We start from the raw sequence: 12737 nt of genomic DNA, 5'->3' as shown, positions 1-12737 counted from the left end.
TGACTGAGAATAAAGGACAGCAGTGAGAGAAGTTGTATTCAACGCAGCACAGTAACCAGGGACTTGTAATAGCTTCTTTCACCTCATTCTTTTGTGGCTTGGATTTCCTAGGAACACGGAAGTGGAGCTGCAGATGCAAACCAGGCAGAAGGCCATGAATCGAATTTCATTGCCCAGTTGGCCTCCCAGAAGCACACCAGGAAAAACACACAGGTTTCTATCACTCCTCAGCTAAACTTAGGTGAAGACAGCATGTAGAAAAAGATGTTCCAAACGTAGTGCTTTAAAAAAAAAAAAAAGCTATACTCCTTTTTTTTTTTTTTTTTGTCACATCAGATATGATAGCAGCCTTGGTGAGCAGACCAGGACCATGGGGGTTTACCCAGTGGGATCCCGTCACTGGGCTTCTTCCCTGCCTGTGTCTCTCCCCGACCCCTGATTCCGGCCACGAAGTCTTAAGAGCCGAGTGCTGTGTGCGGCTGCCCAGCACAAACCGTCTCACTCTTTTCATTATCCATAGGCTTTTGCTTTTTTAACAGTAAGTTTTTTAAGTAGGGTATAGTTTATGCACGTGATGCAAAATTAGTGTACAAACCAGTCTCCTAAAAAGCCTACATCCTATTCCTGTCCCCAAGGGACCCTCCTCAGAGCAAATTGATGTTACCAGTTCTTTCTTCTTTTGGAGATATTTTCTGCATATATGACATATATGGATGTGTGAAAGTGTGTTTCTTTGCCTTCATTTTAGATATAAAAGTATATCATAGAGATTGTTATATATAAGTATATAGAGTCCCAGTTCTTTTTAATAGCTGTATTGAATTCCATTCTTGTATGGCTACACCTGATTTACTTATCCTGTCCCCTATAGATGGATATTATGTTTACTTTGAGTCCTTTTGTCATGACAGGCAAGGCTCTGATGAATTTCCTTGTATTTCTCAGAGTTTTAAGAGGAAACCGGGGCAGGCTGACAATGAACGTTCCATGGGTGATCACAATGAGCGTGTGCACAAGAGGCTGAGGACTGTGGATACAGACAGCCATGCCGAGCAGGGGCCAGCTCAGCAGCCCCAGGCCCAGGTGGAGGATGCAGATGCATTTGAGCACATTAAACAAGGCAGTGACACGTACGACGCACAGACCTATGGTATGGTCCTAGGAAAGCTGCTGCCTTTGCCCACTGAGCTCTCTATGAGAGCTTGTGCTGTGTGACCTATAATAATGATACGTATTTGTGGGGTACAGTGTGAGGTTTTGATACATGTATACGTTTAATGATCAAGTCAAGTCAGCTGTGCCTGGCAGCTGATCGTAAACATTTATATCAGGGGAGAGAGGAAATGGCTTTGTAAACGTAAGAAATGTGCAGAAATACAGTTTGTTTTTGGTACAAAGGTATCTGTAACCAAGTGAAGATGGTTAAGATTTCTTGGTTTAGTATAAACCCTTTAAATATCCTTAAATATAATAGTTAAAAATAACAGTTGGCCACATCCAAACCCCAATATCAGGGTTTCTTAGTACTGGACATTTCTTTCTTCTTAGTCACCTCTGGATAGGTCCCTGCACTGACAGGAGCTATGAATTTGAAATATGTGTTTTCTCCGTAAGTGCAAAAGGGAGGAAAAATGTCTCAGCATGAGGTCATTGGTCAGTCTCCCCTTCTGGTTCTCTTGGTGACTTCAGTTTCATTCCTAATATGTAAACTTATATTGAGAATAATCTACCATTTAGGATGGTAAAAAAAGGACTGCTCTACATTGGATTACATTTTTGTCTCCTTGATCCCACTTAAAAAAAAAAATAGAGCAGTAGCTACCATGTATTGAGCTTTTGCTTTGTGCCAAAAAACTTTTCTGAGCCTTTGCTGCATGATCATAAACTTCCTCAGCTAATCCTATGAGCTAGAGCCTCTCTGTTGTATAGGTAAGTACACTGAGGCCAGGTGGTTTAAGAACTCACTCACGCAAGATCACAATGCTGGGATTCCTAGTCATCTTTCTGTGCCTTGTCTTCTACTACTTTTTATTATTTTTAATTGACCTATAATAATGATACGTATTTGTGGGGTACAGTGTGAGGTTTTGATACATGTATACAATGTTTAATGATCAAGTCAAGATAATTAGGTTATCTACCACCTCAAACATTTATCATTTCTTTGTGTTGGGAACATTCAAATCTGCTCTTCTAGTCATTTGAAAATATATAATAAATTATTGTTAGAGTCACCCTATAGCCCAGTTAAACACCCTATTTTGTCAAATGCTCAGGAGCATTTGACTGTGTACTTTTGAGTTCATACTGTAGGGCGGAAGGCAGCCAGTGTCACATGTATAGTTACATTATATCCTCATAATTTCTGTAGGGGGTAGGGAATAGGCAGTTCATTATGTCAGTAGGTCAATAGGAAATCTTGGGCACAGACAAGTCTCCAAGCCACATAGCTGGTCAGTGGCACAACTTGGCATCAGTAGCATTTTGGAAGCTAGAATGACAGAAACCATACACACTTATTTTGTTCTGCAAAGACCTAGGATTTTTATGTGTGGGTGTGTGCTTTGTTGACAGATGTGGCCAGCAAAGAACAGCAACAGTCTGCAAAAGACTCTGGCAAAGATCAGGAAAAGGAGGAGATAGAGGACACCCTCATGGACACAGAGGAGCAGGAGGAGCTCAAAGCAGCAGACGTGGAGCAGCTGAAGGCAGAGGAAATCAAGTCGGGCACCACAGCACCCTTGGGTGAGTCCTGCTAGTGAACAAACCCTTCCCAGGCTCTCTGACTTGAAGTAGTCAGTTCTCTCTCACTGTAATCTAGTCTGGTGTTCAGTTCCATGTCCTAATCCATGGCTTAGATGAACAAATTGCCTGTAATAATTTCACTATATTTTGTTTGGGACCAGAAAACAAAAATATGGACGGGTGGGTGTTGCAGGACACCATCCTTTAAGGAGTCCCCTAAAACTTGAATTTCTGGCAAAATCTCATCAGTTTTTAAAAAATATGTAGAAGAAACCAGAATAGTACACTTACTGCAGCTATGATGAGGTATAGTATTAGAGAAATGATACTTTCAATTATATAAAAGTATACGCTATTAGCATAAAATGCAGTAAAATATTAAAAGAAATAGAATGAGGAGTTTCCCTTTCATAGCTAACCAAGTTCTATTACTTGGAAAAAAAATAACTTTATCAGCAATGGAATAAATGCAAATTCAAAAGAACTTGCCAAATTCAAAGGTTTTTTCTTCTGCTTAGTTCCTGTCCTCTCAGGAGTGTTAGAACTATTAGAACGGTTGACTACCCTATGTGACAATCCAGGCTTTGCCTCTTCACCTGACAAGTTGAAGCAAATTATTGATCTTTTCTTTGCCTCAGTTTCCTCATCTGTAAAATGGAATTGTGGCTTTTAGTTTTTATTTCTGTCAAAGTTTTACATGCATATAGTTTCAAGAATCATACAGTTTTACAAGGCTTCTTAGGACAACCCAAAATTTCCCCTATTTCCCTTTCCAAGAACATCTGCCTTCAACATCAGGTGAGGAGGAGGGGAGTTTAGAGAGTAAGGGTTGGCAATGAGTGTCTCAGAGAGAAAGAACCTCTGAAATCAACATGTGGAAATGTGTTGGAGAGTGAATGAATGAAGTTTGATTAATTGTCAGGATTAACAGGCAATAGCAAAGGCTTGGTCAGTCATCAGGCTAATATTATAAGTAAAATTATGTCCTTAAATGAAAATAGGCTTTGATGAGATGGAAGTGGAGATCCAAACCGTTAAAACAGAGGAAGACCAAGACCCCAGAACAGACAAAGCTCATAAGGAGACAGAAAATGAGAAACCAGAAAGAAGCCAAGAGTCTACCATTCATACAGCTCATCAATTCCTCATGGATACGATCTTCCAGGTAGTAAAACTCACAAATTACTGCATTAATATAGTGTTAATAAATTAACAAAATAAAATTTTAAACTGGTTTTAAATCTTTGTCTTTAGAACTTTATGGAACATCTGGTTGTTGAGGGGTTTCATGTTCTTATTCAAAATTTTTAGGAATACTATTGGTATGATAGGTGTTCTTCAAGCACGTGATACTGTTCCAACAATTAATCACAGGGTCACAGTGCCCTGACCTGTCTTTGATGGTGGGTCTGGTCCTTGGCCTCTGGGACTCACATCCCACTTTTCTAACCATCCTTGTGTAAGGAACCTTCAGGACAATTAGGTTTGTGATGGTTAAGTAAAAAATCTTTGGCTTAGTGCCTGTATTTATGAAGAGCTATTTAATTGAGTTCTTGAGCTAAGAGTTTGACTTACTTGATTAATCAGATAACATTTTCATTATTGATGACTTAAGGGTGTTTGGGTTTTGTTTTGCTACAGTGGCTTTATAAATGTTAAAAGTTTTCTTTATCCATATTGTCCCTCTTTCCCTGGCATCTTCTCATTATGCCACTGTATTTGCTGAATTAAGTTTTGAATCTCAGGAGCATTTGACTATGTACTTTGAGTTCATACTGTAGGGCGGAAGACACCCAGTGATACTAAGTTGGTGATTCTAACCTGGGCCACCTCTTATCTATGGCTTTTTCTTCTTAGCCCTTTTTAAAAGATGTCAATGAGCTAAGACAGGAGCTGGAGAGACAGCTGGAAATGTGGCAGCCACGTGAATCTGGAAACCCAGAAGAAGTAAGTCACTGTTCACTGTTTTTTTCATAAAATATCTTGACTTTTTTTTTGTTTGTTTAACATATAGCAAACTTAATAGGTTCTTAGCAATTACCTTAGTAAAAAGGACCAGGCATATGGAGAATATAATTACAATCCTAAAGCCTACATCTGTCCATCAGTTTCTGGCTGCTTTGCTGTTAGATCTATAGCTTAATTAAAATAGAAATTGGTGTGCTTAATTCCTTTAATTTCTGTTGCTGGCTTGGTAATGGATGTAATAGTTGTGACAGTGGTTGAAAAACTGGGCAAGAGTCTATGCTGTGCCATCCTGAGAAGAGGCCAGCTAGATCATTGCTGGCTGACTTAATGTGGTAGTGTGGATTAACCAGCAGTTTTATTTTTAATGACTATGCATCCTAAATTTACTGTATTATGTACACATTTCACTTTTATATCTATTGTCATAATCACTCCCACCACATATGTGTATTGAGTGCTCTGCCATAGTTGGCAGAAAAATCATGGGGCTTTGTGTTGAGTGTGTTGCTGGAGGGATTTGCCCTTAGCATTTTAACTTTTTTTCATTTTTTTGAGATGGAGTCTTGCTCTCTTGCCCCGGCTGGAGTGCAGTGGCGCAATCTTGGCTCACTGCAAGCTCCGCCTCCCGGGTTCAAGTGATTCTCGTGCCTCAGCCTCCCAAGTAGCTGGGATTACAGGCACTTGCCACCACGCCCGGCTAATTTTTTTGTATTTTAGTAGAGACGGGGTTTCACCATGTTGGCCAGGCTGGTCTCAAACTTCAGGTGATCCACCTGCCTTGGCCTCCCAAAGTGCTGAGATTACGGGCATGAACCACCATGTCCTGCCCACTTTTACTTTTGAAGCATGACTCTGAGAATCCACCAATAAGTAGCTGGATCTGCTGGTGCCAAAATTACCCATTCACATCTCCCTCCCCATATGAAGGGTACACGTTTTACTCTTTGGAGGTGACGTGAGTTAGGCATTGATTTGGTCATGAATTCCAATAATTAACTGCCTTGTTTCATTCTTTCTCACTTAGAAGTGTGTGTTAACGGGTTTGGTTGAAGGAGAGACATTTTTCTTTTCTTTTTTTTTTTTTTTGAGACAGAGTTTTGTTCTTGTTGCCCAGGCTGGAGTGGAATGGCATGATCTTGGCTCACCACAACCTCCACCTCCCGAGTTCAAGTGATTCTCCTGCCTCAGCCTCCCAAGTAGCTGGGATTACAGGTGCCCGCCCCCATGCCCAGCTAATTTTTTGTATTTTTAGTAGAGACAGGGTTTCACCATGTCAGCCAGGCTGGTCTCGAACTCCTGGTCTCAAGTGATCCACCTGCCTCGGCCTCCCGAAGTGCTGGGATTACCAGGCATTAGCCACCACCCCCAGCTGGAAGGAGAGACATTTTTAATCAAGTAAATTACATGGTAGCTTGCTGGGAGAAGATTTAAAGTGCTTCTGTTGAGAAGTTCATGCAGGTCATTTTCTACCACTTTGCTTAAAGCCTGCATCTTGCTAGAAGACTTGGTTGGCTCTGACATTCTGAGGGTAACTTACATTTTGTTGTTGTCACAGGAGAAGGTTGCAGCTGAGATGTGGCAGAGTTACCTGATCTTAACAACGCCTCTTTCACAACGGTTATGTGAAGAGCTTCGTCTCATATTAGAGCCTACCCAGGCAGCCAAGCTGAAGTAAGTCTTCCCCTCTGGAAGGCCTCACAGTGCCCTGAGAAGACGGCAGCTTCATTGATTCTGTTGAACGCAGCACCTAACCATTTATAGTGCCAGCTTCTAGGTTGCCGCTTCTGCCGTACAGGCACCAGTATGCTGTTCCTTACCCTGTTTTCCTATTATTATCTCTGCACAAATGTTTCTGGGTGTCTGTATTGATCACCTTGTTACATGTTGAGCTATTCACTTGCTATAGGTGTTACTCACCTAGATCTTTTCAAAGATGTCCAAAATCATTCATATTTAGTGCATTTTTTCCTAATTTTTAAAAATGTGTCTGGAAGGACCTAATTATTATTGCCACATACATGTCCAGTTTTTCTGACTAGAGGTCAAGAAGATCCTGGCACTTAGTCCTCAATTGACAGAAACACTTCATTGTGCCAGGTTCCTAGTTACTTGCTATTGGTTTTAAGGTATTATTGTGATTTTTGTCCTTAATAAAAATTCTCAGGAATTAAAAGTTGTTAACTAATTTTTGCCCCCCTTTGAATAAATAGAGGAGACTATCGAACTGGGAAACGACTGAACATACGGAAAGTCATTCCATACATTGCTAGTCAATTTCGGAAAGACAAGATTTGGCTTCGAAGGACCAAGCCCAGTAAACGCCAGTATCAGATTTGTTTGGCTATCGATGACTCTTCTAGTATGGTAGACAATCATACCAAGCAGGTAAGGAAGAGAAATGCAGTGGCAGTTTGATAGGAAATTAACATCAAGCCATGTTCCATGGGCCACCAAAATGCTTTAAATATGATATGGCTAAAACATTTTGAAATACCTGTTAGGCCTGTTTTGAGAATGTGATAACCGTCTTTGATAAGACCTAAGATTTAAAGAGTTCAAGAGGGCAATTTTAGGATGTCTCAGATGTGTTAGTTTCTTACTGTTGTAGGTCTTTTACATTGTTTTGTTTCTTGACCCTGCTATTTGTTCTTAACTGTCTAGCTGCTGAATAAGTAAATCTGATAGTGCTTATTTTGCAGAAAATGCAACAGTGTACTGTTAAAAAAAAAATCAAAGTTTTCAGATATTACTGCATAGTCTTAAATAGTTTAAGTATGTATCTAGGATACATTTCTTTTATAGCTGAAATTATCCAGAGTTATTTTTCTATCAGTGCTAATATTAAGTTTAGGAGCCTGAATAGAATTATTTATACCACCATTACAGATGCCAAAGAGTGTTTGTTTTGGGCAGTGATGCTGTTATACAGCATGGGCTAATAAGCAACCTAAAATTTGTATGTTCTGCTGGAAAAAGTTAGTGTAGCCTCTGAACTTGGGTTCATATCCCAGCTCCATTTATTAACACATGACTTTGGGCAACTTATTTCTTAGTTATCAGTTTCACCTTCTGAAAAGTGAGGAATATATATATTTACAAGCACACATAGAATAGTAATAACCTCACACTTGCAGAATTGTTATGAAGATTAAATGAAATAATAGATGTAGAACACTCATTTTGCTGCTGCTTTTGTCATATTGCAAATGGTAATGAAATTTTCTGATATAGTTCTACAGTCTGATCTGACTACATATATATGAATGGATTTTAAATTGGTTTTTAAAATTTGTTACCTACAAGAGGTTACTCTTCATGTAGGTCCAAAAAAGAAGAAAGAAAAATTCATGGACCATATTTCTCAAGGTCACTTTTTTTTTTTTTTTAAAGACAGGGTCTTGCTCTGTTGCTTAGGCTGGAGTGCAGTGGCACGATCATAGCTCACTGTGGCCTCAGCCTTCTGGGCTTAAGCAGTACAGTCCTCCCACTTCAGCCTCCTGAGTAGCTGGGACCATAGGTGTGTGTCACCATGCCCAGCTAAATTTTTTTTTTTTTTTTTTTTTTTTTTTTCCTGAAGACAGGGTTACAGGGTTACACTCTGTTATCCAGGTGGCTCACTGTAGCCTCCACTTTCCTGGGCTCAGGTGATCCTCCTACCTCAGCCTCCCAAGTAGCTGGGACCACAGATGTGGGGTCTTGCTGTGTTGCCTGGGCTACTCTTGAATTCCTGGACTCAAGTGATCCTCCCTCTTTGGTCTCCCAAAGTGCTGGGATTACACGTGGCAGCTACCACGCCTGGCCCTCAAGGTCACTTTTTATTCGATGTCTACAGCAGACCATTCCTATCAGTGTAATGGATTCTAGGTTTCAACATTTGTGGTACCAGGCCACCAAAGCCTCCAGGTTTGTTGTGACTATAGTAGCCTTACTGATGTTATTCCTCTACTTGCCGAACAAAAAAATAATGTTTTCTTTGGGAATCTTGATGCAAAAAATAGTTGAGAGGCCCTGGTTTAGAGGATATTCTGATTCCTAAAATCATTAACTTTCTAATTCACAGCTTGCATTTGAATCTTTGGCTGTGATTGGAAATGCTCTAACCCTCCTGGAAGTGGGTCAGATTGCAGTGTGTAGGTAAGGTTGCTTTGTAATTCCTTTGTGAAAACTTTTCACAACCTGTTTGGTTATTTTGATTACACAGCCAAAAAATAACTCCTGTTGTATTTGGTTTTCCTCCCCCAAGTTTTGGAGAATCTGTAAAGCTGTTACACCCATTTCATGAGCAGTTCAGTGATTACTCTGGGTCCCAGATTCTACGTCTCTGCAAATTCCAACAAAAGAAAACCAAGATTGCTCAGGTAAGAGGATGAAATAAAATGTCTTCTGCACAGTTGTTTTTAAACTGGTGTAGGTAGGAGGGAGAACATTTTTATTTTTGAGACAGGGCCTTGTTCTGTCACCCAGGCTAGAGTACAATGGCACCATCATAGCTCACTATAGCTTCAAACTCCTGGGCTCAAGCAGTCCTCCTGCCTCAGCCTCCCTAGTAGCTAGGACTACAGGCACATGCTACCATGTCTGGCTAATTTTTATTTTTTGTAGGGACAGGGTCTCACTTTGTCGCCCAGGCTGGTCTAAAATTCCTGGGTTCAAGTGATCCTCCCTTCTTGGCCTCCCGAAGTGTTGGGATTACCACCATGCTGGGCTGAGAACCCCCCTCCACCGCATACACTATTAGCACAGGGATAGTCCTAAACCTCAGCCTGTGTACCACTGGAATAGAAGCTTCCTTGGCATCCGTTATAAAACAAGATGTGACTCCTTTTTCTCAGTTCCTCAAAGATCACTTGACTTTGCATCATTGGTTTTCTAGCTCCCTACTTTTTTTTGAGTAGCTTGGAACATTCTGCAAAAAGAAACCCATCTCTCATACCCTTATCAGCTGGGCCAAGACCTATTTTTGTCCCTCATTAAGCTTAGAGAAGAAATGATATGAAATAAAGCCAGTGACTTACTCAGGAGAACAGAAGTTCAAAACAGAGCATGGGATCATATTTCTCCTGGGTCCTGCTCTGATTCAATTTGCTTTTTCTAGGCTGTCCTGGACATTTTGTATTTTCTTGCCTTGTCTTTTGCTCAGTTGTTTTCTGTTCTTGAAAGAAGACAGCTGTTTGGTTTATTTGAGGGAGTTATTGATTTCTTATGTCCCAGGGAAGCACTTCTTTTCCTTTGGGGTATCTTCCAGAACTCTAGTGGGTTATATGTTAGAGAAACGTCTCACCTGTGCTTGAGAATGGCTGTATCATCTAGGCATGGTGGCTTACACTTGTAATCCCAGCACTTTGGGAGGTTGAGGTGCGAGGATTGCTTGAGGCCAGGGGTTCAAAACCAGCCTTGTCAACATAGTGAGACCTCATTTCTACAAAAGACAAAAATAATTATCCAGGTGTGGTGGCACATACCTGTAGTGCTAGTTACTTGGCGGCAGACTGAGGCAGAGCCCAGGAATTGAGGCTGCAGTGAGATGAGATCGTGCCAGTACACTCCAGCCTGGGTGACACAGTGAGACCCTATCTCAAAAAATAATAATTAAAAAAAAAAAAGAACATCTGTATCCAAGGATCCTCCTTTTTTAACTACATATGGCCAGAAAGGACAGTTAGTTGATGGTCTATAAACCTGAGGTGGTTATCTGATAATCACTTCAGTGTCAGAAATACTATCAGTCTCTTTGACAATGAGAAGAGCATTTACATAGTTTTCTAATTGTCTATTTCTGGTTCTGGTTTAGTTTCTAGAGTCTGTTGCCAACATGTTTGCAGCCGCTCAGCAGCTCTCACAGAACATCAGTTCAGGTGAGCTGCATGCCTTCCTCTTCATTACAAAATGCTTTCTTGTATTCTATAATTCCCAAGCTGCTTGTTTCAGCTCAGTGTCCCCGTCACTGTGTTTTAACAGGTATGCTCCAAAGGAAAAGACATAAATTGATGGAGCTGATTTTTACTTATTTATTCATTCATTTAGAAATTTTTGTTGAACCTGTACTCATGAGGCTTATAATCAATGGGGGATCTAGACACTAACTAGTATATACTTATTTGAGTTCAGATTTGTAAGAGAAAGGAGCAAGGTGTGTGTGGAATTAAATATAAAAGCTACAATTGACCCTTGAATACCACAGGTTTGTCTGTACTGATCAGGTCTACTTACACATGGAGTTTTTCCAACCAAAAGTGGATTGAAAATTCAGCATTTGAGGGATGCAAAACCTGAGTATATGGAGGGCCAACTTTTCATGTATGCGGGTTCTCCAGGGCCATCTCTGGACTTGAATATGTGTGTATTCTGGTATACTGGGGGTGAGGGGGTGTGTGTCTTGAAACCAGTCCCCTTCGAGTACTGTATTCTCTAATATTTTAATAACAGAGGAAAGTAGAGAAGGACATAATATAAAAACCAGCTAATCCAACCACATTTACTTTGGGGGCTTGAAACATGCCAGTTATTTAGTTCTTTCCAAAAATCTCTCAGTGTTCTCAGTGTATCATGCAGAAGCTTCAGATTTTGATGGAAGCAAGTTATTCACACCTGTCAACATTTGCTAAAACAGCCCACCCTCAACTCATGTACTATATAATCTTTAGCTGGAAACACTATGTAGCAAAAATTTTAAAACATTTTATTCAGTGTTGAGTGGTTCCTTTCTATTTGTTTTTGTTTAAACAAGTTAAATTTCAAGGGCAAAAAAATATAGAAATTAGGTACAACGAATTAACAGAAATCTAAAGATGATTATATGTGATGACTGAAATTTGGAAGACACAGTTCCAGATTTCTGATTTAGCCACTTTCTTCTAATGCCCTACTCAGTACTATCATTTTTAAAGTTTATAGCCATAAACTAGTGTTTTAATTCTCATGTACAGTATGTTGCTCTACAATTTGAAGTTCAGCAGAACTTAACATTTCCTGAAGCACTATTGAGAAATTCTGCTATACTGACAGAAGCTTACTTAGTATCCCTTATTATGCCTTGTCTCTGACTCAAGCATTCTAAGGGATAGATCTCATCAGAGGTCCCTTAGGTCTGTGCCCAGAATTCATCAGCTTTAGAGGTGTGTTTAGCTTTAATAGTACAGAGAAAGCCTACATTAATTTGTCCTACTTTGGGTAGTTGTGAGTTATTAAAAATGGCTGTTCATTTTATTCCCTTGCTTCCTCTTATATGGTCTACAGAAACTGCACAACTCCTCCTGGTAGTCTCTGATGGGCGAGGCCTTTTCCTTGAGGGCAAAGAAAGAGTACTGGCAGCAGTTCAGGCTGCCCGGAATGCAAATATCTTTGTCATCTTTGTTGTATTGGACAATCCCAGTTCACGGGTGAGTGACTACTAAAAGCCACCTTTTCTGGAGATAAAGTGGGGATTCCCTTTAACCTGTTCAATCTGAAATATGGCCTGGATCACTCAGTCATACTGAGAACTCCCAGCATTCATAGTATTCTGTCAAGTACCATTGTAGGCACTTGTAAGTATTTTCCCTATTAATCTTTGCAATAAGCCAGTGAGGTAGGGATCATTATTCCCACTTTACACCGAAGGAACTGAAACACATAGAGGTTATAGGTAATGAGTGGGAGAGCCAAGATTCAGAATGACCATCCTCTGTGGGTCATCATTTCCCTCTATGCAAAGTCAGTGCAGGTATTGCAGCCTTGATAATGGGTACTGACCACTTTGAAATGGAGATTAGGTGTTGCCACACTTATGTCTCAGTAGCTCCTCACAGCCAGAAGCATCAATCATCTTAGTAAAATATGCCTACAGGGCAGTTCTGTTCCAGGGAAGCATTGTCTCTGTGGGTCACATTAAGGCCTTGATAGGAAGGTAAAGATTTAGTGTGAATGATTCCAAGTGGATGATGGGGAGACACCACTGTAGGGAAAGTAGATTTTCCTATCTATCCCTTTTCCTTTTTTTCAGTGTCCATCCTCCTGGAAGGGGCACTCAGAAAGACATCTACCTC

General features: G+C 40.3%; 1 protein-coding gene across 3 annotated transcripts in view; it reads left to right on the top strand.

Moving 5' to 3' along the window:
* MDN1 (midasin AAA ATPase 1) overlaps nt 1-12737 on the top strand; it is a 186391-nt gene that overhangs the window by 172062 nt on the left and 1592 nt on the right. For all 3 annotated transcript variants that reach the window (XM_054491122.2, XM_054491121.2, XM_063666411.1), the window contains exons 91-101: nt 112-213; nt 946-1150; nt 2575-2745; nt 3747-3910; nt 4603-4692; nt 6269-6384; nt 6924-7098; nt 8774-8847; nt 8957-9071; nt 10505-10568; nt 11950-12092. In XM_054491122.2, coding sequence (XP_054347097.2) covers nt 112-213; nt 946-1150; nt 2575-2745; nt 3747-3910; nt 4603-4692; nt 6269-6384; nt 6924-7098; nt 8774-8847; nt 8957-9071; nt 10505-10568; nt 11950-12092 — 1419 coding nt within the window. The remainder of the gene's footprint in view (nt 1-111; nt 214-945; nt 1151-2574; nt 2746-3746; nt 3911-4602; nt 4693-6268; nt 6385-6923; nt 7099-8773; nt 8848-8956; nt 9072-10504; nt 10569-11949; nt 12093-12737) is intronic.

The sequence above is a fragment of the Pongo pygmaeus genome, chromosome 5 (genome assembly GCF_028885625.2).
Source record: "Pongo pygmaeus isolate AG05252 chromosome 5, NHGRI_mPonPyg2-v2.0_pri, whole genome shotgun sequence".
In the NCBI taxonomy this organism is placed as follows: Eukaryota; Metazoa; Chordata; class Mammalia; order Primates; family Hominidae; genus Pongo; species Pongo pygmaeus.
Note: the sequence above shows the minus strand (reverse complement) of the source record. Positions and strands in the feature narration are given on the sequence as shown.